This window comes from Oxyura jamaicensis, chromosome Z, assembly GCF_011077185.1.
Source record: "Oxyura jamaicensis isolate SHBP4307 breed ruddy duck chromosome Z, BPBGC_Ojam_1.0, whole genome shotgun sequence".
NCBI lineage: Eukaryota > Metazoa > Chordata > Aves > Anseriformes > Anatidae > Oxyura > Oxyura jamaicensis.
The window spans coordinates 25,401,878-25,428,011 of record NC_048926.1 but is presented as its reverse complement, the minus strand read 5'-3'; the positions used below and the strand labels follow the sequence as shown (position 1 = coordinate 25,428,011).

The following is a 26,134-nucleotide window of genomic DNA, read 5'->3' as shown; positions in this document are numbered from 1 at the left end:
CTTTGCTGGTATGATATATTGTCTCTACCCTCTGTTGAGTCTGTGGTCAGAGAAGATGGACAGTGACTGATGCCAGCTGCTCAAATGCTGCACAATGATTTGGGCTTGTAACAGTCAACAATAATTTGTTCTGCTGTAGAGATCTCTTGCATTAAGATGCACAGCACTTCACTGTATTAAAATACCCTGTCTGAACTGAAAGCTGGTGTATCTTGTCACTCCTGACTGTTTGAAATAAACGTGGAACTATGCTGATTTATGCCAGCAGGTCTGCCCAAGTGTTTCAAAGTTTAGGACCTGCCAGCAAGGGCTGTTAGTTTTGGCCCAGCATGAGGCTAAGATGTGTGTCTGTAGTGCCCATGCTACAGCTGGTCATGGGCAGTCAGCATTGAGCATGATGGTGGTGTTGTGACGTGTCTGCACAACCCTCGCTCTGTTTCTCAGGCAGCTTTGCTTACTTGCAGACAGTGCAGTTCAGATCTCGATCAAAAGCTACCTGTAGAAGTTACTAAAGATAACTTTAGGAAGGAATGTAAGGGGATAGTTACATCTTCCAGTGCTGTGCACTGTTTGGAGTAATGGACTTCCCTGAAGAAAGAGACACTAAGAGCCAATTTAAACTTTGTAAGTCTTCTATTGATCTGATCTAGATGCAGCATTGCTGTCTTATTCTGAGAGAGCACTTTCTTTCAGTCTGTTACCTTTTAGCACCCAAGACCCTTCCCGCAATGAAATACTGGGCTACGTTGTTGTGCGTTGTCAGTCAGCTTCTGAGTTTCGCATACCAAGGGTGTGGGAAGTGACTGCATGGCATCCCCTGCTTGTAACTTAGCGTAAGAATAGGTAGAAGCATTGGAGAACTTTGTGGTGCAGAATAATAACCACCAGAGAGAGTGGGACTGGGGAGAAGAGACGATATTTGTAACTTAGTACCCTCATTACTAGTGTTGCAATTAGAACTGATCCGTGGTGTGTTAAACTGCTCCCACGTCCTTGTGATAAACGCAGTTTTTCCTTCTCATTGTTCCTTTTCTGGCAGCAGAGTCTGCAGAAAGGGGAAGCTGAGAGTGCCCGAGTTAAGTTGCAGAACACTTGTTACTAGTTAACACGTTGTTAGTAGATGCTTTACAAGTTGTGGTGAGGCATTTAGATTTGCTCCGTGTGAGGGATCTCAGCATGACTGGGAAACCACGTCACGTGAAGTCATCTACGTGACTTCAAAGCAGGCAGCCTTAAAGTCATGCATATGTGATGTTGGTTATCCTTCCCTGATGCCCACGGTTATGCTTCAATAATAAATTCCTAGAACCAGTCTGTGATGAGCGTAGAAAAACTGTCCATGTATATTGTTCTGTTTGTGATTTGTAACAGATCTGGATGGGGAGACACTCCACTCACCTAGAGAAGGGTGCATTTTTATTTAAGTATTTCCAGCAGAAGCTAGTGTGATTTAGAGTAGGGTTTTTGTACCTGTGACTCTCTAGGTGGCACTAGCAAAGTTTCAAACTGGCTAGGCTGGAAGTTTAGGAAGTAACAGAAGGAGAGTTACCTTGTCTGCTACTGCCACTTGCAGCTATGTTTATAAGTAAATGTTTTCTCTCATTCAAGTGCCTTGTGTTAAACCTCTGCAAAAGTTAATGCAGAAAAGGGGTTTAAAAGAGGAACCCTACTAAATAAATTAATAAATTAATAAAATAATTTATAATGCCTTAGTGATGCCCAACTGTTACATATCAACAGGGAAAAAAAGCCTTCAGTTTCTCCAATATGACTATAACAAAATTAAAAAAAAAAAAAAAAATCCAGACTTTCTTGTAAATTTGTAGTAAACAATTCTTAAGACAGAAACTGCTTCCAGTCATTTTTAATAATCCATTTTTAATTCTGGAAGACTGTATGGTAACATTTTGTTTTGTTACAGACAGATTGTCTTGAATAATGTTATGTGATTTGATCCTTATGTTAAGAATATCAATTTTATGATATTTCTGAATCTTCACACAGTTGTTATCACCCTTTGAAAGTTTTCAGTGACCTCTGGTTTTTGAGAGCCATATCATGTACTCTAGGAGTAGGCACTGTGGAGATTTTCACAAAGAGGCGCATAGGTACGGAGTTGTTGTTTTGAAGCATAAGGGAGAGTGCAGACTGTAATGTTCTGGAGAAAAAAATGAATTTTACTGAATCTTTTTTGTTGTTGTTGTTCAACTGAGGCACTGTCCAGGCACTTATATGAATTGGTTTCATCTGGGTTTTGCATTTGTCTGGATATTATGATTTCTCTTGTTTTCAGTAAATGGAAATCTCAAGAATGACAGCTTGGTGTGTGGTTATTTTTCACAGCAACTGAATGGATTGGTTTTAATGATTCTCAATATGTTGGACTTTTCTTAAACAGTGTACAAACAATTATTGAAATTAAAAGAAAAAGCTGTCTAAGCATGAAGAGGGAAGATTAAACCTTGTGCTGGCTCTGGAAGAGTGTTGACTGAGATGGGATTTCTCCTCCTTAGCTAATTTTCTGAGCAGCTGAACTGACCTTGTTCAGTGGTCAGTGGAGAGCAGAGGGAACTTGCTGGAGGGATTCAAGCTTCCTGCCTTAGGCATTGCTCCTAAAGCAGAATGAGCTGTTCTGTGGGTGTGCCCCTCTCTATCCCCATTAACACGAAGGGATCTTTGTCAGTTCCCTTAGGCAAACACAGGCTGAAAGCCTGATGCTTTTAGGCAGCTAAAGTTAGGTGAAGCGATTTCCCTGTTCCATAAGTTGTCTTGCCTTTCTTCCAAAATAGCTTCCCAAGTGACCTTAGGCAAGTTGCTGTAACCTGATGTACTCTGGGTTTATGTCTCAGTCCCTTGTTATGACATGTACAGATTACAATATTTCCCCCCACTTACATGGTATTGTGAAAATTATTTTATTAATGTTCAGAGTTTCAGATGGAGAAGAATCTGTAGAAATATTTACTACTGACACATTTTTAAGTTTTTGGTTTGTATTTACAGAATCCCATTCCTTCAAATGCAAGAACAGAAGGAAAGACTCAGCTGATGTTAAGTCAATAACTTCTCAAAGCAGTGATGGTAAGAAAGTAGAAAACTGTCAAGAATAAGGTTAGAAATAAAGAACAGACTTACCGCAGGCAATGAAAACACAGAAAGAAAGAGGAATCAGACAGGTTCACAGGTGATTGAACAGAGATTTCTTCAGTGTCTTTTAATTTCTTTAAAATTTCTTAATTCCGAATTGCAAAGCAGTGCCCTAGCATGAGGACCCGTGTAGCTGTGTGATGCATGGCAGTGCACAGTGCCTTCCCGGAGGGGAGCAGTGGCTCTGCCACAGGATGGAGGGCAGCCTGTTAAAAGTGTGGTGGGGCATCAGGTCCTCCACCACTGATCCCTAGCCAGTATTTTGGTTTCATTAGTTTGGGACATGAAGGGATTTGTTGCTGTTGGTTGCTTGAGAGCAGGACTTCTGCTCCTAGTCCTGTCTGTGACTGCTGGCCAGGCCTGGTGCAGTGCTGGCAGAGATTTCTTTCTGCCACAGTAAGCAGTGAGAGAAGCACAAGTTACAGGGTGCAGTAGTGTGTTTCATCAGAGCAGCTGCTTTGCTGAGATGAGAGGAGCACATACAGTCACAGGAGAAGCCATGTCTGACAGAAATACATTGGCAAACAAGGGGCAGGGGGAGGTGCTGGGCATGAAGTTTAGTACAGCTTAAGTGTACAGCAAATCGGACAGCAGCAGTGAGAGGTGGCTGCAAAGGAGATAGACAATGCTGCAAGAAAACAGTAAAGCAAGAACTTGCAGGAGGGGAGGTACAGGAGAAATGGGAGTCAAGGCTGGAGTCTGTCATGCTGTTCTCCAGTGACAGCCTTTGGCGCTCACCAAAGAGTGTCGGATGATTCACACTGCAGCATGTAATCAGTGCTCTCTTTAATGACAGCTCCAAGCTTACAGACCCGACGGTACTCCTCAATGGCAAGGATCCACTCAATGACAATAGAAGCTCCTATCACAAAGGTGAGCCCTGAGCCTTTTCCACAGACTCAGAATTTGTTGTTGCACTTTCAGGGAAAAACATAATTTGTGGCAGTACAGCCAGTTTACTTTCTATTTAACAGAATATTTAAAGTCAGACTTTTTTTTTTTTTTTCATAAAACTTTCTGCATCTTATCATCTCATTCCAAGTCCTAGTCATGAAGAAAAAGGTAAAAAGGGGAAAAGGGTGTCCTTGCTAGGTGCTCTGCTTGTGGCAGGAAGAGGAACCTGCTTTGTTGGTCTGTGCATGTGTAGAACATGTGCTTCCAGGCTCACCTTGGCTCTTGCCATTGGTATTTATGAGCTAGCATGCAGAAGAGGTAGCATCTGTACCACATTCTTTCTCCTGCTTTCCCGCACTCATTTCTTCACCGTCTGTGTAACACAAATTCTACTATCACAAACCAGCTGCCTGATCTGTTGTCCCACAAACCACGGTGCCTGCCATCTCCCGTCCTCAAACCATTTTCTCTTCTCTCCCCATCTTCTCATCGCCAAGCTCTTCACTTCCCAGCACCATCTGCCCATTACAGCAGCTGACTCCTTTCCTTTTCCTTCTCCCCAAGAACAGCCTGTAGTGCCCCTGCAGCAGCTTTTGGATAAAGCAAGGGCTTTAGCCATCTCAGTCCTGGCAGTGCCAGGACCAGTCCTTAGTGCTGGTGCTTAGTGTTTAGTGTCATTGCTGCTCTCCCAGATTGGAGCTGAGACACATTGTGGAAGGCAAAGAAAAGCCATCCTCTTCTCCCTCAACCACAGCCCAGCTGTTGCTGCTCTCTGCACTTCTTTTTTGCATTGAGAAAATGAATTACACAGGATCTGGGGAAATTACACAGGATTTGGTAAATGGGAATAGCATAATCTAGCCAATAGTGTTTTGTAGCAAGAAAACAAAAATGTGGTATTCACTCTTCCTTGCCTGCCTCCCTAAACTGCTTTCAGGTTATTAACATAATTAATGCTGCCCAGGAAAACAGCCCCATCACAGTAGCAGAGGCCTTGGACAGAGTTTTGGAAATCTTGCGGACAACAGAACTTTACTCCCCCCAGCTAGGTACCAAAGATGAAGATCCTCACACAAGTGATCTTGTTGGAGGTCTGATGACTGTGAGTAAAATTAGTAGAGATGAAATTACTGTTACCAGTGTCCTGCATCACAGCTCAGTGCTCTGCTGAGCTAAAATTTCACAACGAATGGGAAGGGGAATTGTAATTCATCATTGTTTCACTTAAGTGTTTTGGCATCTCTACCATCAGTAAGCACTGAGATGTTGTAAGATATGCCTCAGTCCATGGGATGCATTCATCCTCATATATAAGTGAATGTGGTCACCACTAGAAACTATATCATCCAATCTGCTTTGTCTCAAGGAGGTACTTTTAAGAAACCCTAGAAACTTAGATGGAATTAGAGGGATTGCTCTACAGCTACTCTACCTGACAACTAGATGACAATAGCAAGAGTAAGTTTTATTTTCATTGGGTTATGACTTTGGCCCCATAACAGTAGCAAAACTGTCTGCCAGAGACAGACTACCTAGATTTCATCATGGATTATCTCATTTTTTAACAAACACTGAGCTAATTCTTGTCAAAATAATGTAAAGGAAATGAGAAATAAATGATGGTGGTTAATGTGAATGATGAAATGGTGCAGGTGCCAGTAAAAGGGTCAAGGAGTGCAATACACTGGTATGGTTAGTAATATCCTTTCTGGAGATCTCATACTAGTGTTCCTTGAATCTTTTCACATCTGTTTTGAAATACTTTAAAATATGGATGGTGTTTATAGTGCTACAGTAGGAGCAGTACTTTCAGTATCCAGGAATAGGACCTACAGAGAAAACGTAGGTAATGTTTTTACTATTAGTGATGCACGGGTGCTATTTTTGCCTAAAGCTTATAATAGACTTGTTTATTTCAGGATGGCTTGAGAAGACTGTCAGGAAATGAGTATGTGTGTTCTAAGAGTAAGTCACCATTTAAAAATTTTATTTGCATGTGTTATTTCATTTGTAGATGCTAGTGACATAGAACTTCATGCTAATTTGCAGTGAAATGTTTGTCTTTGAAAATGGTCATCTAAGTGACTGGAGAACAAGTGCTGGGCTGCCTCAATTTTGGAGCTGAAGCAGAGTCAAATAATTAAAAAGGTAGAAAGTCAGATCAGAAAATAATTAAATTGTCATTCAATGAGATGTTCACTGATCTTTCTGGTTTATTTCCAAATCATTTGTAGTGATATAATATTACAGGCTTTTACAGACTTTTTCATGTAAGAGAAAGATTTGTTTTTCTTTAAAAGTTGTTTTCTAAACTGAATTCTGCATGTTAAAAAAAAATAATAATAATTCATAAATCCTGTAATTGCCAAATTCCATTTCAACAGATATGAACCTGAGCCATAGTCACCTTTCAGTGCCAAATACTATCAGTGATGTTCCACCTTGTATTGCACAGCTCCTGGATAATGAGGAAAGCTGGGACTTCAATATTTTTGAATTGGAATCTGTTACAAATAAAAGGTACCTGACTCCTTTTCCTGTGTGCTTGTAAAAATGTTGCTGAGGTGCTGCAGCTGAAAGTGCTCTGCTCTGGAAAAAGTAAAGAAAGACACTGCAAGTCTGTGAGAGCTGCCTTCCTGGTTTTTGTGCATGCTCACCTATATGCATTGATATCCCACTGAGAAGCCAGGCACACAGCAGGGTCAAGATGCATGTGCAGGCCATGGAGAGCCCTGTGCAGTCTGTTGTCTTCCCTGACAGCATCTCCAGCCCCCCCAAGATGGCTTCTTGTTCAATTTCTACCTTGTTTGACTCCTATCTGCTCTACTCAGGCCACACTGTTTGGCACAGCCCACTGTTGTTACATTCTGTACGTCCCAATGATGCCCTTTTTCTTGGTGCTGCACAAGTGCTCAGGCTGGAAAAAACAAGCCTCTCCCCCCCATCACCTCAACCACCCTATGATTCTGTAAGCTGCGAGGCAACTGTGGTTTTGATTATAGGATTAAAAAACTGGGATGAAGGATATGCCAGAGACAGGATCAAGGGCCTGAGACTTTAAAAGATTATAATGAAACAAGGCATCAGGAGATGTGATGTCATGCAGCCCACAAAAATAAACATGTTATTCAGAGAGAAAAGTGATTTTTGTTCCAAGACACAAGTGATTGGGAAGACTACTGATTCCCTTGTACTCTGTTTAAAGAAAGTAGCCATTGTCTGAATTTGTATTTGCCTGTTTTTAATTTGCAGATGTTGGCTTTACTGTGTCGCACACTGGCTCATCGCTCCCCTGCCCAGCATTACATTCACTAGCCCTCAAATCCCCTCCCCATCTGGGAGATGGCTGCTGGTACAGGGAGACCTGGCAGAAGGCTGGGTTGGTTGCAGTAGCACAGTTAACAGCCTCTGGCATTACTGGCCATGGTCCCCAGGGACATCCTGTCATTCATCTCTGTGCTGCTCTCTGATCTCCAGCATCTTCCCCTGCTTCCAGGAGTTTTCCTCCAGAATCTTCACCCCCCTTCTTTCTGAGACCAGTGCTACTTTTGGGGAACCACAGTCTTTCATCACTAGCTCTTGTTTTCACCTGCTGGTTTTCCCAGTTTAAATAACCTCTATGTAGAAGCATGGCATGCAGCCAGTCTCCTAACTGGTGGCTTTGTCTCATGCCTCTTTATTCACTGAAGGATTCAGGACATGCCACTTCTGTTTAGTCCAGGCCACACAACTTGAAGCTAGGAAGTGCGAGGCTTTTGGTGTTGTGTTTGTTTGGAAAAAGACTGGCAGGTCCTGTCTCCATTCTAGAAGGTGGTCCAATCCTCCTAAGCTGGAGCAGGTTATGTGAACTACTGACCCGATGCTAACAACTTCTCCAAGAAGCATCAATATGCTTTGCGTATTGCCAGCTTCCAATATTCAGGAAGTAGGAATCTGTACTCATGAAGTCCTAAGATTATTTTAATGCGTAAATGTTTGGCACTTTGTTGTTTATACCTTGGTTGCCCTTAAAATGTGCCTGTGTAGTGTTCGAAGTGTGCTGTTTCTCCTCAAAAGAAAAGTTATTTTTGAATGGTTGACAGATAATCAAAACTCAAAGGAACTGTGCTTTTAAGCATTTTTTTATATATATTTGTGGCTTCTTGAAGGCTAAGATAAAATCATAGGGATTGGTGAAGCTATAATGGAACTGTGCCATTTCTGCAAAATGTATTAAGTCTGAAAGGATGGTAAAAGTAGTAATTTGTAACCTTGACTATTTAGAGACTATAGAGTCTGGCCAGGCTATTTAGAGATTATAGATGTGCAATAAAAATGTTTAATATTCCTCCCACCATTTATTTCTAAGGTCTTGTTGGTTTCTTTGAAGAAAACATCATTCTTTAAAACCGTAGAAGTTCCTTTTCACAGCAGTGCTATTTTCTAACATTGTTTTCTAGGCCATTAGTTTATTTGGGCTTGAAAGTTTTTGGCCGGTTTGGGGTCTCTGAGTTCTTAAACTGCTCAGAAGCAACACTGCGAGCATGGCTGCAGGTGATTGAAGCCAACTACCACTCCTCCAACTCGTACCACAACTCCACGCATGCAGCTGATGTCCTGCATGCTACCGCCTTCTTTCTGGGGAAGGAGAGAGTGAAGGTAAAACTGTCACCTGGGAGCTCTTTGGGCTGGGATTTTGGTGTGTTTGCTCAGGTGTCGCTCTGGAGTGCCATTTTGTGTGTGTCATCCAGCCACGTGTTTGCTTAAATAATGGCCCTGGCTTCATCAAGTTGCTCTGCCCTTGAGGTCTTTTCCTGTCATGCCTGCAGCCCACAGAGTTTCTCTGAAGTAAGAAATTTGTGCTTGTAGATAGCAACTATAGGGGAAAAAACCTTTTCTATCTATTGGTAATTGACTGTTAGTCCTTTGTAAAGCTTTGCAAAACATACAGAGTCTGTAGGAGTGGAGTCAGAGCAGAGTCATTCAGAAAAACGCACCAAGTGGCAGAACACCTACAAGAGGACCTAAAGTGAAGACTTTGCTTAGGTGACAGCACAATAAAAAGCTTCATTAATGAAGTGGGGTTTGGGTGAGGTTGGGAGGGGGTTCTGGGGTAAGTAATCCATGTGCACAGTGAGTGGAAATGATTTCAAGGTGGTAGGGTCCCTACACTCAAGCTTACAGTTGCACAAGTACTGTGTTCAGTTTTGGGCCCCTCGCTACAAGAAGGACATGGAGGTGCTCGAGCGAGTCCAGAGAAGGGCTACGAAGCTGGTGAAGGGTCTGGAGAACAAGTCTTACGAGGAGCATCTGAGGGAGCTGGAACTGTTTAGACTGGAGAAGAGGGGGCTCAGGGGTGACCTTATTGCTCTCTACGGGTACCTGAAGGGAGGCTGTAGTGAGGTGGCGGTTGGTCTATTCTCCCACGTGCCTGGTGACAGGACGAGGGGGAATGGGCTAAAGTTGCGCCAGGGGAGGTTTAGGTTGGATATTAGAAAGAACTTCTTTACCGAAAGGGTTGTTAGCCACTGGAATAGGCTGCCCAGGGAAGTGGTTGAGTCACCATCCCTGGAGGTCTTTAAAAGACGTTTAGATGTAGAGCTTAGGGGTATGGTTTAGTGGAAGATTTGTTAGCGTTAGGTCGGAGGTTGGACTCGGTGATCTTGGAGGTCTCTTCCAACCTAGACTATTCTGTGATTCTGTGATTTTGTGATATTTGTGGGTGCATATAAATGAGGAGAATTTGATTTATTGTATTTTTTTCTGACATGTCATGATCTCTCTCTTCTGTAGGGAAGCCTTGACCACTTAGACGAGGTGGCTGCATTAATAGCAGCCACCATTCATGATGTAGATCACCCTGGACGGACCAACTCTTTCCTGTGCAATGCAGGCAGTGACCTAGCTGTCCTCTACAATGACACTGCTGTGTTAGAGAGCCATCACACAGCACTGGCATTTCAGCTCACAGCCAAAGACAGCAAATGCAACATTTTCAAGAACATGGATAGGTGGGTTTGCTGGAGAGGGGGAGTGCGTCTGTGTGTTTGTGTGAACTGGTTGCTTCAGGATTTTAGTTTGGGGCCAATCGAGAGCCTACCTTCTAAACCAGGAAATATAATTTGAATTGATACATTAAATATTTAACCTCTTCAGAATTCTATGTAAACATTATTTTTTAAACGGCTGTGATATTTTTCCCCCGCCCTGTGTTCTGTGTTTTGAGGCATCCAAGTTTTGTATCGCTAGGAAGTATACAAAAATAGTTGCTAATGTTTTATGTACTGCATTGGCATGGTCCGGTTGGCAGCCGCTCCTCCAGCCAGACCTTTCATAATGATGAAGGTGCCTACTCCATGTGGATGAGCCCACGAGCTGTGTTTTGCAGTGCTGCCTGGAAAGGAACAAGGAAAGAATAGCTTTCTGTCCAGCAGGCTTGTGAGCAAGAACTATTTTTCTTCCCTAGAAATCACTATCGGACATTGCGCCAGGCCATTATTGATATGGTTTTGGCAACAGAGATGACAAAGCACTTTGAGCACGTGAACAAATTTGTGAACAGCATCAACAAGCCGATGGCATCTGAGGAGACCAGCTCACGTGTAAGTGCCTTCAGGACTTCACACCTCTGGGCATTTCAGTGAAGTTCTTCCAAGACAACATTAAGTGTCATTTTCATTTGCATTATGGTAATGCCCAACACAATCCACAACAGGATTTATGACCTCACACCTCAAAGTGTGAAAAAATAATTCCTTAAGCTTTCTATGTCTGGGCTCTGCCTTTAGCTCATTTAAACACCTGCATTTTATAAACCTTGTTTTCAAAGCTATTTTGTGTTCATAAAACGTGAAAGTAGATACTTTTGTATATGCAATACTCTGTGCAGGGAGCTAGGTCAGCGCCTGTGCCTGCGGTCATGCCCCTGAGCAGTGGGATTTGCCTAAGCTTGGGGCTCTGACTGAGGAAACTGCATAGTTTTGTTCCTCTGTGATCGGGAGGAACAACTCTGTTGTTTCCTGAGATCTCTCCACCCCAGCCCCATTCCTGTTGGCACCAAAAGGTATCTCAGCCATTATTCCTGTCAGTTACATGCACCCTAGTGCTCCATAACCAGCCAGGGCATTCTTCGTGAGATGCCTCTGTGTTTCCCGTCCCAGGCCCCTCTTCACCTTCTTCTGTTGCTTCTCAAAGCCAAATGCTCAGCATCTGACAGGGTTCTCTAGAGCAGTGTTACCTGAACAAAGGTTATCTTATCACTACTTAGTGATAATCGTGCTCTATTACAAGCACACACACACACACACAAAATCAGACCAAAGTGAAGTTCAATGGTACTAAAAAGCATCTTCTGTTAGTTCTCCACAACTCAACCTTTTGCTCTGTAGACTGATGTGGATACAGAAACCACTCAGGACTGCTGGGGCTTATTACTTTTGGGGCAGCATCACGTCAGTTTAACTGACCTGCCCTGGGGACTGCTGAGCTCCGTTCTCCCAGCAGTTTGAGTTGGAAATCACAAATGCAGCAGAACTTCACTGCCTCTGTGGGCACTTTGTGTTGTTACTCCCCAGCACTTCCATCTCTGGAGGACTCGCTGGACGTGGCACTGGGACTGAATTTTCCTGATCTATCTTCAGTGCCAGCACTCCCACGGGTCAGAGGGACATGGTTTGGGCACCAGTGGGGGCCTCTGGTGCTGTTTCTGCACTGTGCTCCCATCCTGACACCCTATTTCATGGGGTTTCATGGGTTTGCCCTCATGTACTGGCTAAGCCAGGACAGCAGAGATCCCATTTCAGTTCAAAGCACATAGGAAAGTCACATCCACATCAGCGTGCCTCACTGTGTAGAATTAGCTGCTTTCAGATTGCCCTGCCTGTGCTTACCTGTGGTCCAGACAGCCACTTGCTCTGGGCCCAGCAATTACTGAACTGCTCTCTGAAGTGGCACAGGGAAATCTGCGGTCTTGAACATCATTTCTCCCTCTGACAGGTTGTTTTCCGAGTTGCTTCCTCCACCGCCCCCATTTTGAAACCTCTTGTGTTGTGGCATCCCTGCCTCGCACTGTAGGACTTAGATTCACAGCTCTCGCTGAAACCACAGTGTTTCCAAGCTCTGGATGCATTTTTTGGTAATCTCACTTTTATCACATGCATTTGTTCTAGCAGTTGCTAAAGAGCTTTTAAATGTTCTCCGTACGTTCTATTGCAAGCATTATTTTCTGGCTACAGAAAACATTTTCTTTGATTAATTCTCCCTTATCTTACCATCTTATGGCAAAGGCTATTTCAAAACTTACAGGGGCTGGGGAGCAATAAAAGCACAGCACAAATCACATGTATTACAGATTTGTTTTTTTCCCTAATATTAGATTGTTCTGTTCCTTATTGTTAATGGTGGCGCTTCCTATTTTTGATCTTGAACAGCAGTTTAGAAGCAAGTCTGATCTGGCAGCTCATTCTGGGCTACCCATGCTGAAAAAAATTAACTGTTAAACATAAAGTTAGAAGATTAATGCCTGAATTGTCAAGAGTCACTGCAAAATATCTGCCCATAAACCTACAAAGACATTAATTTAGCAGTGGTGGTAAAAAGTATTTATGTTCAATTTTTGACTCAGAGTTGAATTTAGTAGTGAAGGGAGGCCATAATTACACAAATATATTATTTTGAGAATAGTGTTAATGCCATGTTGAGCTGAGGTGGAGGCTTTTTATTACTCAATAAGGAACATAATATACCCATGCCCTTCTTTAAACTATTCAAGACCCAGATAATGTCAGAGCAGACTTCTCACAAGCACTCTGTTTGCTGCACCCATTCTCCGAAGTGGTGAGTAAGTAGTTCAGCATTTGACAGCAGAGCAAGCAGAGACCTTCTGGAGTCAGTCTGCCACTCCTGTATTTTACTACTGTTCCCCTCCTGGAATGAGAAGGCATCAGGCTGGGTACCCGCTTACTGTATAAGCACTGTAGAGCTAATAATGATGCATTTACTTCTGATAGCAGGGATGCTGGCCACCAGCCCTCATAACCAACTCTGTTGCAGAGTGAAGGCAGTGACTGTGAATGTACAGCCAACATAAAGAATTTTCCAGATAACCAGACACTGATCAAGCGCATGATGATCAAGTGTGCAGATGTAGCAAATCCGTGTCGTCCCCTAGAGCTATGTATTGAATGGGCAGGGAGGATTTCAGAAGAGTATTTTGCACAGGTGCGTATATTTTTACCATTTGATTATTATGTTATATAAGAAAGTGCATGTCAGCTGGTCCTGGTCTGCAGTTCTACGTGGAGTCTTGGATCACCAGAAGCATAATTTTATTCCCCAGTCAGAATGGGAACTGTTCATGCAGAAGAATTTTCTCCCATCAAAGCTAGCCAGTTTGCTTACTGAGAAGCTTGTAGTACAAAATGGTGGAAAGCTTGTATACCTTTAGTTTTCTCCATCTAAACAAAACAAAGTGACTTCACCACTTAGCAAATTTATTTGACTAATACTCAATCACCATCACCGTTCTAGCTTCTAGTTCCAATCAACACCCCCCCCCAAACAGAGCTTGAAAAGCAATTCCATGCCTGATGAACACCTCAACTGAATCATTGGGCTGACCCTTCCTCTTTGAAGATGGTACCTGAATGATCATTACAGTAGGCAGATGGTGGAGCAGCTCAGTACTGCAGAAACATGCTTACCTCATGGGACCCCGAAGAACAGAACTGGAAGTACAACATCCTTTCTTAAAACTCAGTTTTTCTAACACAAACAGAGCAATGCCCTTAAAGTGAAACAGTCTTGTAGTTATTTGAACAACTCAAAGTTTCTTAGCTCTTACTTGCCACTAATGGTACGAAAATCTGCAGTTTGGGCTCAAAAGACAGGTGGGTGTTCCTAGTATGCTTCCCATCCAAATTCAGATAAGCGACAATTTTTACTGGGAAAAAAAAAGGGGGGGGGGGGGGGAACTTGTAGTGCCTAGTACATATCTTTAATTTAATTTCAATCCTTGTGAATAGTTTTGTTCACTTCCTGAGTAAGATCAAGGATCACTTAGGACATGCCTCCCTAGCAGTGAAGGTATCGTGCAAGTAGTCAAGCTGGTTTTGATTTGCCAGCCCTGGGCGCTAGCCTACCTGCAGCAAGACGAGGTGCTGAGAACTGCTCATTCACCTCACCTGGTAATTTTGGGACTGCTTTGCTGCCACATCCAGCATTAGGTGCTACCTAAACTACTTCAAATGTGTGTTGTAAATAAAGGCCTATTGAGGTGGTTGGCTCTTCCAACATCCTGATAGCAACACAATCAGCTCTCGTCCATTTGTGGGCACATAGTTAAAGGACACACTCAGACTTCTGCTACTCTTTTAACATAATACAAGCAGAGAGAGTAGAGACAGCAGCATCCCTCTTACTTAAAAGATAAATGGTTTGGAACAGCCACCATAGCTATGGAAAAGACGAGTCTGACTCTCCTCTACTAGAGGACCCTGAAAGTCTGTTTTCCAATTTTGGCTGGTGTGCCCTAACCACCAGGTTATGGAGTTATGTCTCACTGGATCTAAGAACAGTCACAGCAGTGCAGTAACAGAGTACACATGAAAGGGAGGAGATGTTGATTTCAGTCCCTGTTTTAGAGGAAATAAAGCACAGGAAGCTAAGGCCATTTACCTCTGGGGTTCTGAGTTTTGTCTCAAGCTTCCTTCTGCAATTCATCTAATCCCCTGGCCTTTGCCATTCTATCATGAAAGCCAGCAAAGCTTCAGGGGCTAACTGGAGTTTTGTTTTCTTAGACTGATGAAGAGAAGAGACAGGGTCTGCCTGTTGTAATGCCAGTTTTTGATAGAAACACCTGCAGCATCCCCAAGTCTCAGATTTCCTTCATTGATTATTTTATAACAGACATGTTTGATGCATGGGATGGTAAGTAGTTCTAATTCTTCTTCCTTGCGGACTAAAAATGAAAAAACTCAAGCTGGCCATTAGTCCATTTTTCTCAGGGGCAATACCTGTATTCAGTATGCAGTACAGCACAGGATCTAAAGAATGATGCTGTTGAATCTGGTTTCTTTCACTGTACAGTGAAACACTTCCCACTTTGCAAAAGCTGAGTACTTACACTCTATGTAAAGAAGGAAGGAGCTGTGGCTTAAACTAAGGTTTCTCTGTCTAGGTCTTTAGCTCCTTTAACGATGTATTTCTTCTGTAAAGCAGAAGCTGAGATCACAGTGGTTGCGTGCTAGGCCTAATTGGCTGAACTCAACATACTATAAGAAATGGATTTGCTTGAAAGAAAGACTGAAGAAAAATCTTTCCCCTTTTAGTATTCATTAGCTTACAAATTAAGGAGGGAAAGAAATTAGGAGAATGCTAATTTCAGACAAGGGTAGGCTGTTCTGCTGCACATTCTGTGTATGTAGTACAACTGATCCTCCTGTTCATTTCAGCATTTGCACATCTGCCTGTTTTGATGCAACACTTGGCTAATAACTATAAACACTGGAAAACACTGGATGAGTTAAAGTGCAAGAGTCTCAGGCTCCCATCAGAAAACAACAACTGACACAAAAGGAAGACAAACAGACCTCTTGATCTACCAGTTTCACTGTGAATCACTATACTAATTTGGATACAAGAGGGACAATGTTTCCTTTCAAGTGAAATTAAGACTGTGTGGCAAGAAGGAAATATTTTATCCATCACTTCTAAGAGTCTCTGAATTCCACAGAAAAATGTTTTTGAAAAGGCTATGTAATCCACATATAAGAGCTCCTTGGAAATATCAGTTTGTGGCAGAGGAGGTACTTCTGAAACTAATTTCTAGTACTGAATTTGCATGTCAAATCTTGTAGCAAATACAACTGCATTTGCTAACAGCTCACACAATGGCTTTTCAGACACAAACATGATCTAGTCACCAGTAGAACAGGTTGACAAAACAATAAAAAATTCCCAATTATCTGTCACAAAAATTGTTCCAGTTCTGCTGATGTTCTTTAGCTCTCTCAACCATAGTTATGAAGAGAGCATGCAGAGTAGAACAAGCAAGCCTCAAGAAAACAATAAAAACAAACCCTGTGACATTTAAAGCAACCCTTTTTTTAAAGGTATAAAACTGCTCTCTCATCCTTCTTTTCTGTGTAGAATTTTGGATTGAGAAGTCAAATTCCTTTAAAATGGGTTACACAATGAAAGAAAACAAGCATGTTCTGTATAGTTGGCACCATCCACATTTTTCTCTGCCATCTTAGAGACATTACCATGTGATGTTCTGTCAAGTTTTGCATATAAACCATTGTGGCACTGATCAACCTCCCTTTTTATAAAGTGGTGTTTGTACACACAGTCATCAATTTTATTAGACTGATCTAAATTTTATGACAAGGCCATATATTGTGCTACTTACTGAAAGAACCTGTAACTTTTTTTAAAAGATGTTTCCAGGTTATAATTTATAACAGCATTATAATTTGTACTTTTTTCCCCTCCTAATAAAATGCTGTTTTGTTTGATGATGTAAAAAAGTATTTCAAAACTTGTAAATAAGTTAGAAATCAAACATAGTTTGATTAGTTTTATTAGTTTTAAGATACAAAATTTATGCTAAAGCTTCCAAAGCACAAATGTGTATTTTTGTACATCTCATTTTAATCACATGCAGTCAATGAACATGAGTTCAAATTTTAAACTATTCTCAGATTATTCAGTTAATAAATACTAGGAGAACTGCTGATTTTTTAACACTGTGCACTCCAGGCTGCAGGCAAGAGTAGCAAATCTGTGACTTCAGTTGAAGTAGTCCCTTGTTCATTAAAAGGAAAGGTACTCTTTACTCCCCCCCCCCCCTAAACTGTTAAAAAAATTTAACCAAAAAAAAGAGAGAGAAAAAAAAAAAAAAAAAAAAAAGACTGCTGTGGAAGAAAAGTGACAGTGATTGTTGTTTACTGAGGGTAGCTTACATAATGTGCCAACCTTTTTGTATGTTTTGTACCAAGTTCTGAAAACAAAAGGAAACATTCATAAAATGTATGTGCAGAGAAATGTATATAAGCTCTATTTTTGTTAGAATTGTAATAGAACCTTACTTTTGTCATAGCTAAGGCAGGTCGCTTTGTATTAAAACGCTGCACTGTGTATATTTGAAGAATGGTGTTTCTGGTGAAGTACATATATTCATTATTTCTTATTATATATTGCAACATTTTCAATGGATTTTTATTCAGATCAGATGAACCTCTGATTCTGATACAGGAAACTGTTTGCTTTTCCCATTACTTTATTTAGAACTAGTGCTCTCAGTGGTTGTATCTCAACTATTCTGATGACTGAATGCTCACTGCAGCTTGCATTAGAGAAAAATAATTTCACAAGTTTCAAAGCTTTGGCATATTAATTTATTTCATTAAATACAGCATCACTGTAAGATCATGGCCATGTAAAACATTTCAATTCAGTATTTTTGTCACAGTACTGTCACAAGGAGGAAAATGTCAATGGCAGAAGAAACCTAAGAAATAAAGTTCAGCCTCAGTTCTGTTACATGAGTTAAGGCATTCGTGTGGAATCTGTATTTGTTGCAAGATCCTGTGTTTCTTCCCCCAGCCAGAGACTAAGTAAAATAGTAATTTGTGTGAAGAGATGTCCTGTTTAAGAGCAGAGGAAACAAGAATCTTCATGTACCACTTTTGTCAGACTCTTACCTGTCCAGCAGACCCACAGGCTGTTGTTTCAAGCTATTGTCAGTACACAGATACTTGAACAGCTTCCTCTCCCCTGTATAAATATTAAGGATATTTCTGATAACAATACTTATTTTCATGAGGTGAAGATACACAATTCTGCTTTACTGAGCTGGAAAAATAATTTTAAAAGGAATCAGAATATCCCAAGTTGGAAGGGACCAACAAAGATCATCGAGTCCAACTGCTGACTCTACATAGGACTACCCAAAAATCAGACCATGTGTCTGAGAGTGTTGTCCAAACACTTCTTGAACTCCATCAGGCTCGGTGCTGTGACCACTGCCCTGGGGAGCCTGTCCCAGTACCCAACCAGCCCCTGGGTGCAGAACCTTTCCCTAACCCCCAGCCTGACCCTCCCCTGTCCCAGCTCCATGCCGTTCCCTCGGGTCCTGTCGCTGTCCCCAGAGAGCAGAGCTCAGCGCCTGCCCCTCTGCTCCCCTCGTGAGGGAGCTGCAGGCCGCCATGAGGCCTCCCCTCAGCCTGCTCTGCTTTGGGATGAACAAACCCAGGGACCTCTGCCGCTCCTCATATGTCTTCCCCTCCAAACTCTTCACCATCTTTGCTGCCCTCCATTGGAGGCTCTCTAATAGTTTTATGTCTTTCTTATACTGTGGCACACAAAGCCACACACATTGCTGGAGTTGCTAGAGGTGAGGCCGCACCAGCACAGAACAGAACAATCCCTGCTCCTGATGCACCCCAGGGTAGGGTTGCCCCTCCTGGCTGCCAGGACACACTGTTGGCTCATGTTCAGCTTGCTGTCGGCCAGAACCCCCAGATCTATTTCCACATGGCTGCTTCTCCAGCCTCTCACACCCCAGTCTGTACGTATAGCCAAGGCTGTCCTGTCCCAGGTGCAGAAATCAACAGTTGCTCTTGTTAGACTTCATGCAGTTGGTGATTGCCCAGCCCTAGCCAAGATCTCTCTGCAAGGCCTCTCTGCCCTCAAGGGAGTCAACAGTTCCTCCTACTTTAGTATAGGAGTATTTGTATATTAGTATTTGTATATTAGTATTTGCAAACTTACATAGTATGCATTTGAGTCCTGCACCCAGACCATCTATAAAAGCACAGAAAAACACTGGCCCCAAAATGGAGCCTTGAGGAACCCTAGACAGTGGTGGGCCATGATTTAACGCCATCTACCACAACAATTCAAGCCCAACTCATCACCTAATTTTTCACTGTATCATGTATTTATATTATATATAATGTACGGACATTTTGTCCAGAAGGATACTGTGAGAAGCAGTATAAAAAAACAGTGAAATCAAAAAAGATTACATCAGCTGGCTTCCCTTGGTCAACTAGATGGATAGACTTGTCCTAAAAGGAAATTAAGTTAGTTAAACAGAACTTTCCCTTTGTGAGCCCACCTTGGCTATGACCAATGACAAAGTGACAATGACAAAGAACACTAGATGGAAGTATGATTTCTAACCTGGTCTCCAATTCTGCTCACTGCACTTAACAGGAAATGTCAAATCCTCATTTAACCAGAGTCAGCCAGTATCACCCTACTATGTTCATCATTACGCTCAAAGTTCACGTGAAAAACAACTGTTTAATTCTTTCAACTCAATGAACTTTAAAGAAGGAGTCCCTTAGGAGATCTATTACCAACAAAGTCTAAGAACAATGGCACTTTTGGTAGATAAAAATATTTATACATGCATGTAGGACTATTTAAGACTGAATTACATCCCTGTAAAATGCACAATGAGTTTTGTGACTAGAACTGTTCAGTGAAATACATTTGTATCCCTAGCAGGTATTCACTCAAAAGCAGTCACATAAAGATGAAATAGTTGTTCTCATGGTAAAGGAAGAAAAGATAGTAAAAGATGATGTTCATCCGTTCTAGTTGTAATTGATGATAGCAGTAGCCTCTCAAAAAAGAAAAAAAAAAAGTTTTATAAGCTTTCACTGTAAAGTTTTAGAAACAACTTATATACACACTTTATGAACAACTGAATTATTTCTCAGTCGAAATGAGGAAAAAAAAAGGCCAAAGAGAAACTGCTCTCCCCCAGTTTGTACCTTTCACAGAGTAGCTAAAAATGCAACACTTGCTGATGAAGACCAGCTAAAACAATGTATTAGATAGATGCATTAGATAGAGACCAACAGGCAGACTTGATGAACTGGTATTGCCTACTTTTCTTTCTTCCTCTAACCCTTGGTGTAACTTCACATGCAAAAATTCTATGAAAACTGTCTTTTTTTGGTAGATACACAACTCTGAGCCATCAGTGACTAAAGTCTTTCAGACTTCAGTTGTAAGAAATAAATTACATAAAGCAGAAAGTCTTCAATGTGTTCTTGTGCCTCTTCCACAGAGCACTGTGGAATAGCTCCAGCTGCTTCAGTTATCATCCAGCTAAGTATTTTTAACAACTCTTAATTTTGACATCCATGCATGAATTTTTTAAACATCGGGAATAATACTAGAAACTATTTAACGAGTCATCGTTATCTTCAGTCGTTTAAGGGAACACCGTTTCTGCTGACAGATAAAGCCAAGTAAGTTTCAACATGCAAAATTCTCCTTTGAGAAGAGTAGTGGCCATAAAAATTCCAATATAATACATGACATTAAGTGTAAACCTTATTGATAGTCACATTCCCAGTAGCTCAGAGTTTCCTTTACACTCACATTTAATGCACATCCAGTTTATGAATATTTAGCCTGTATTCAAGCTATTTAAGATTTGAGCTGCAAATCACCATTTTGTGCCAATTTCTGAAATAACGTTAAACTCCGTAGTCTAGATTCCCGTTCACCATCCTTCCACAAGATAATGAGGTGGTCAGCAGAGCATGTAACCAGTCCCAGTTCACCAAAGTACAGGAACATCTGCAATAAACCCATTACTATTAGCATGGTATTCACATGATATTGTCAACTGGCTTAAACATTCTGTGTAAAGCTGGACTAAACAAATACATGTGTCTGAAATGGTTCTGTTTGAACATTAGGTATCCAAAATTACAGCATATACTTTCTGTATGATTGAGATGTCATGAAATGTCACAGTAGGCTAAAATTCCTGAATAGGTTTCATTTCTCCATAAACCCATGTTTAGATTGCAACCTTAAGATGAAATTTGGAACAAACATCCAGTTCCCAGTTGTAGTGTTCGCAGTCTACAGAAAAACCCAATACCCCACCAGATTTCCTGTAGCATTTACGTGTACACCTATAGACACAATCCTCAAGCATCAGTCATTGTCTGAGTTCTAATGAGAACTTTAATCTACTGTTTTCACACTGTGCTATATATACCACACAAACAACGTGCACATTTACTGGTCACCTAGTTTCTGGTGCAGTTAGAAGGACCTAAAACCCAGTTACCCACACAACTCCACAGTATGACAAACATATTCCCAGCCTCCAGAGCCAGACAGCCAAAAAGTTACAGCTGTTTACAGAACACTTTGAAAATTACATCAGTAAATGAAATTCACTTTTTCTTCTTCTTACTAGAGCTGACCAACCTGCACAGCTGATGAATGACCAATCAAATCACCAACCAGCTCCAAAAAATGCATAGTTGTATTCTCCTGCGTCTTCTTAGCAGCTTGGTTTGCCTGTTTGTTTGCCCTTCCAAATCCCCACATGTTGAAAAATCCTGGGAGTTGGGAGGGGGAGAAACAGCTTTTATTTTTGGAAAAAAAAAAAAAAAAAAAAAAACAAAAAAAAAACACGTGTATCTTCTAGCTAAGGCAATAGGGCAAATATTAAACTACTCATCTGAACAAGATGATATGTGTATTTAGCAGGAAAAACTGGAAATGCTTAAATGAACTAACTATACAGAGAAGGCAGATGCAGGACCATGATGCTCTGACTTCCTAAGTTGACTAGCTGTTTCTTGTCCTCAGAAGAGAGACAAGAGGTGCCAATCTTTTCCCTGCATGTCCTGCACTATTACTGCATAGAGGTAACAAGTAAGTTTCTGGTATTGTTTGTTTTTGTACTGTCCACTGACTTCTTCTAATTTAAAACCATCATCCAAACTGGAGTACATAGATGGTCCTCCACACATTCCACTTACATCACAAGAAAACACTTATCTGTGCCCCAGGCTCCAGAACTGTGTAACAATATTGACAGAAGAAAGAAGTTTGGGTTCTGTACACAGTGAAGTTCTGTCTTTCTTCCTGATCCCTCCCTCAGACCTACCAGCACACACAATAAGTATGCTATACCATGGCCCTGGTGCAAGGCAGATAATAGGAGAGATGAACAACTAATAAGGGAATTGCTCAGAAGGAAAACAGAGCAAATCAACAGCAGTCCAACCATCCCAATATGCATATGGTTTCTTTCAAATCTATCTCCAATTATAGGCTATATAGACTATAGAGATTGTATAATTTATATAAAAACTATACAAAGTTATAAATTGCCCATGTGAAACCAAATGCCATGTGTAACAATGAGCAGCTGAACTGTGTAGATGAGCTGTCACAAGCAATACTGAAGACAGAATATTCCTGAAAAAGTATTTCTAAACCAGCCCAGGCAGCAAAAAGATTTGCAAAAACATTAGAAAAAATCTTTGCAAAAATTATGATCAACAAACAAACAGACAGGCAGACTAAATACATCAACAAAATCACTCAAAGCTCTAATAAAGATAAGTGAGAAAAGAGAAGTTCAGGCTGGATGGGGCTTTGAGTAACCTGATCCCTTCCTGGGAGGTGACCCTGCCCATGGAAGGGAGGTTAGAATTAGATGATCTTTTTAAGGTCCCTTCTCAAAATATTCTATGCCCTATGCAAATAATAGCTCATTACTGTTCCCAATCCATAGTACCAATTATGTTGTACAGACTACCTCTCCAAACCCACAACTACCAGTACCAAGGGAAGCTGCTGGCCTGGTCAAAGAGAAGCAAGCACTAAGCAAGCAATGCCTATGCTTAGGGAAAATGCTTCCTAAAACAATAGCAACTAGCCCTGAGGACTGCAACTAGTATGCAAGTGAGGTTGGGCACAGCCTCCAAGTGAGTCCCAGTGTCCCTCCAAGTTCAAGGAGAAAATGGAGAAAACATTTGTGTGTATGTGTGTCAGCTGCTCATTTTCAAGCTTGCCTTTAGATTTCCTTGTAAGATCTTGCAACTACTTACTCTTGCTTGGTAGGGTACCTAGTACAAGCAGAAGTGGATCAAAGTTCGTAAGGAGACATAATATTTTTTCACCAGCTAATAAAATAGGAAACCCTAATTAAGGTTTATGGCCCGTAACTGCTTCAGAGGACCTTCTAAATTCTCAAATCAGAGCTTGGAGGGCTTACATGCCTGATGTCTTCTCTAGTTTCCCTCCCGCTCCTGTCTCAATTGATTGAATATCTTCTTGCAAAGCCTTCAAAAGCCTCTCTACACCCATATAGAGTTCCCTGCTTTTCCTTTTCTAAATGTTCTTTTCACCCTACCTCCCACCCCCACTATAGACAAACCTGTTGGAACTGGTTCAGCTGGCACCTGCTGCTTTTCTCGGAGCTCCCAAATGCGAACACTGCCATCTTCTGAACAGGATATCAGCTGCCTGTCAAAACAGTTGATAAGCAATACTAGCATGAATACTTATCTGCACAAGTCACCTGGTGAAGTTTCTATAAAAGACAGAAAGTTTGTTTGGTGTCTCCATTATGTAGCAGGACGTCCAGATGTTCCATACAAAATAAACTGTATTTTGTAGCAGGACAAAATATAATGAACTTGCAAAATAGGTGGAAAATAAACACATTTTTGAACCTGTTTTTAAAAATAAGTACCGCTCTAAAATGAAATACACATCTAGTCTCTGCAAACACAGGCAAACAAACTGACCTCGTCAAGCTTACTTTCATTAAGCAAAACCGTATTTTTTATATACGGAAAAATAACAAAAGTCCTTTTCATTACATATAAACAATATAGAATAGTACATGTATTTACAAGATCAAGACCCTAATTTTTAGCTTCTAATACACTTTTGCTTCATAGAACAAGACTATAAAAGGATCTAAAAATACTACTATTGGATTATTAACAAGTTGTTTATTTTATTGTCATGAAATTCTAACTTAGCTGTCACAAATAAGTTCAAGCCAGAAATTCAGCACTAATGAACAAAGGCTTGAAGTTATTAGTCTGTTAAAACATTAAGACAGTTCTGAAATATTTAGTGAAAAATATTTTCTGAATCTTCCCATAGGTCTTTGCTTTGCAGAAGTAATATGACATTAAGCTATATTTTCACAATGTAGACAAAAGTGTGTTTGAGTCTGATTTTGAAAATAGCCAAGATATTTTTCTTACAGTCTGTGCATCAAGCATCCATTAGAGTTATTTCACATTGAATTACAATTATGTATTTTCAAAAATAAGATCAACAAGCTCTACATAATAAAAGCAGATCAAACTAAAGATCAAGTCCCTGCCCTAGAAATTAGATGCAGCTTTGCAGACTGTATCTAGCCACCCTTCCAAATTCTGCATTTCTTTATTGCATGATAAAATGTATCATAACTTGTACCTGTTTGGAAGCTTCTCAATGTGCAGTACAGAGGAGTCATGAGCAGTTCTCTGGCAGGCAATCACACGCTTCATTTGAAGATTATATACGTATATGCCTTTCCCAACAGCAGCAAACACACACTGGAAAGAAAATTCAATAGAACAACTTACAGAAACAGGCACTGAAATATCACCCTGCATGTTATGGATTTCCAGCAGTGCTATGATGTCATCTTGTCAACATTATCTGGATAGTTTCTGTCCTCATGTTACTGCTTTATGCCACATGGAAACAACAAGTTATAGAAAAAAAAATTGATTTTTTTGTGGAAATGAGATACCCATATATATTCTAAGCAATTATTTCATTTCTGTATTTTCATCCTGTACTTTACAGTCTAAATAGAAACCAAGAATACCAATATATTAACATATTTCTACAAATAAACATTCTTATACTAAAATAACACTCAATGTTTTGACAAACTCTTGTTTTATCAAGAAACAATTCCTGAGAATTCAGGAAGCTGTTCTGTGTTTTTTTGTTTGATTTTGTTTGTTTTTAAATTATCTGGAGGTTCACATAGGAGTCTTGCCCAAGGGCATGGGTTCCACTAAGAAAAGCACAGAAAAAGAACTCTCTCGCTGCAAGGTATTACCATACTGTGAAGAGCTGGAAGCTATTTACATTCAATGCTCTCCTTCAGCAAAGTGCAACAAAGTGCAACTTTGAACATACAATAGTTCAACACTCTGTCCAATTATGTTTTTCTTCTTATGCACACCTGCGGTGGGAGCTCTGATACCTCTGAAATTAAGCTCAGATTTCTAATAGCACTCTGCCAAATCAAGGAGAAATGCTAACCCCATTTTTATTCTTTTCGTATTTTTGTGGAAAGGTCAATTCAACGTCCTTTCCACATCACTCTTTCACTCCCATATCTCAACCTTTTCTCCTTTAGTCTTCCACATTGAGACAGACTCTTTAGTTTAATATAACATTTTAACTCTTGAAAAGGTGCTCTTCACAGATCACACTTACTTTTACATGAGCCTTGGCAAAACCCTGGCCATCTAAAACCCCAAGAAAATAACAGATGAGGAAGAAATGAATTGTAAACTGATCTTAACAGGGAAGTTAAAAACACACATATACATATGAGGACAGCAGATACACTCCTTAGTATTGCCAAACCTTTACCAACCCATTTGTTTCTGAATGATGCTATGCCTACAAGCCCGGTAACAAATGAGACAAGTTCTTCTCTAATTACCTAACTATCAAGCCTGCCAACAAGGTACCTAACAGAGAATCCATCACTTTTTTTTTTTTAATAAACACATAAAGAATAAAGAACAGTGTTCTGCTATTAGATAACACTTAACAAAGTCATTCACCATAGAAATACATTTCTTTGCTTTCTAGGCATGAGTTTTACAAGACAGACAGATATCCCCGAAAAGCACCTTTTCTTTCAGAATGTAGTACTGCAGAACCACCTTTCCTTCATATAGTCTGAAATTCTGCAGCAACTTGTGTTTAGTTCAGTTCCATGAATGCAAGAAAGTCCTCAATAGCCTCAGTTTCCATCCCATTCAATGTTAGTAACTACTTCTGAACTTCTCAAAATTCCTTTTCCCCCTTAGACCCTATCTTGTGTAGCTTTCAAGCAAGGAGTCAATGTTTTGAAGCTTAATCACAGAACTTATGAACAGGAGTGGCTTTTACTCTTTCAGGACTAGGCACCCACAAAAAAAAAAAAAAAAAAAAAAAAAAAAAAAAACAAACATTTTTAGCCAAAAAAAACTTGCCCCAAACCCCATTAAATGTTTGTTTTTAATTTTTTTTTTTTTTTTTT

General features: G+C 40.7%; 2 protein-coding genes across 11 annotated transcripts in view; one reads left to right on the top strand and one right to left on the bottom strand.

Annotated features, from left to right (window-relative positions):
- Positions 1-16,456, top strand: part of PDE8B (phosphodiesterase 8B) — an 85,353-nt gene extending 68,897 nt beyond the window's left edge. For 7 of the 10 annotated variants that reach the window (XM_035309631.1, XM_035309628.1, XM_035309636.1 and 4 more), the window contains 11 exons: positions 3,004-3,081; positions 3,944-4,020; positions 4,979-5,143; positions 5,961-6,006; positions 6,426-6,561; positions 8,481-8,679; positions 9,814-10,031; positions 10,487-10,622; positions 13,072-13,239; positions 14,817-14,946; positions 15,471-16,456. In XM_035309631.1, the coding sequence (XP_035165522.1) occupies positions 3,004-3,081; positions 3,944-4,020; positions 4,979-5,143; positions 5,961-6,006; positions 6,426-6,561; positions 8,481-8,679; positions 9,814-10,031; positions 10,487-10,622; positions 13,072-13,239; positions 14,817-14,946; positions 15,471-15,586 (1,469 nt within the window). In that variant the 3' untranslated portion in view covers positions 15,587-16,456. The remainder of the gene's footprint in view (positions 1-3,003; positions 3,082-3,943; positions 4,021-4,978; positions 5,144-5,960; positions 6,007-6,425; positions 6,562-8,480; positions 8,680-9,813; positions 10,032-10,486; positions 10,623-13,071; positions 13,240-14,816; positions 14,947-15,470) is intronic. The other 3 variants (XM_035309632.1, XM_035309633.1, XM_035309634.1) reach the window with 2 other exon arrangements.
- A 3,154-nt stretch (positions 16,457-19,610) lies between these two features.
- WDR41 (WD repeat domain 41) overlaps positions 19,611-26,134 on the bottom strand; it is a 22,452-nt gene continuing 15,928 nt past the window's right edge. The window contains exons 10-13 of the mRNA XM_035309639.1: positions 24,295-24,416; positions 23,234-23,322; positions 21,268-21,401; positions 19,611-20,622 (exon numbers count right to left, since the gene is read on the bottom strand). Of these exons, the coding sequence (XP_035165530.1) occupies positions 20,470-20,622; positions 21,268-21,401; positions 23,234-23,322; positions 24,295-24,416 (498 nt within the window). The 3' untranslated portion in view covers positions 19,611-20,469. The remainder of the gene's footprint in view (positions 20,623-21,267; positions 21,402-23,233; positions 23,323-24,294; positions 24,417-26,134) is intronic.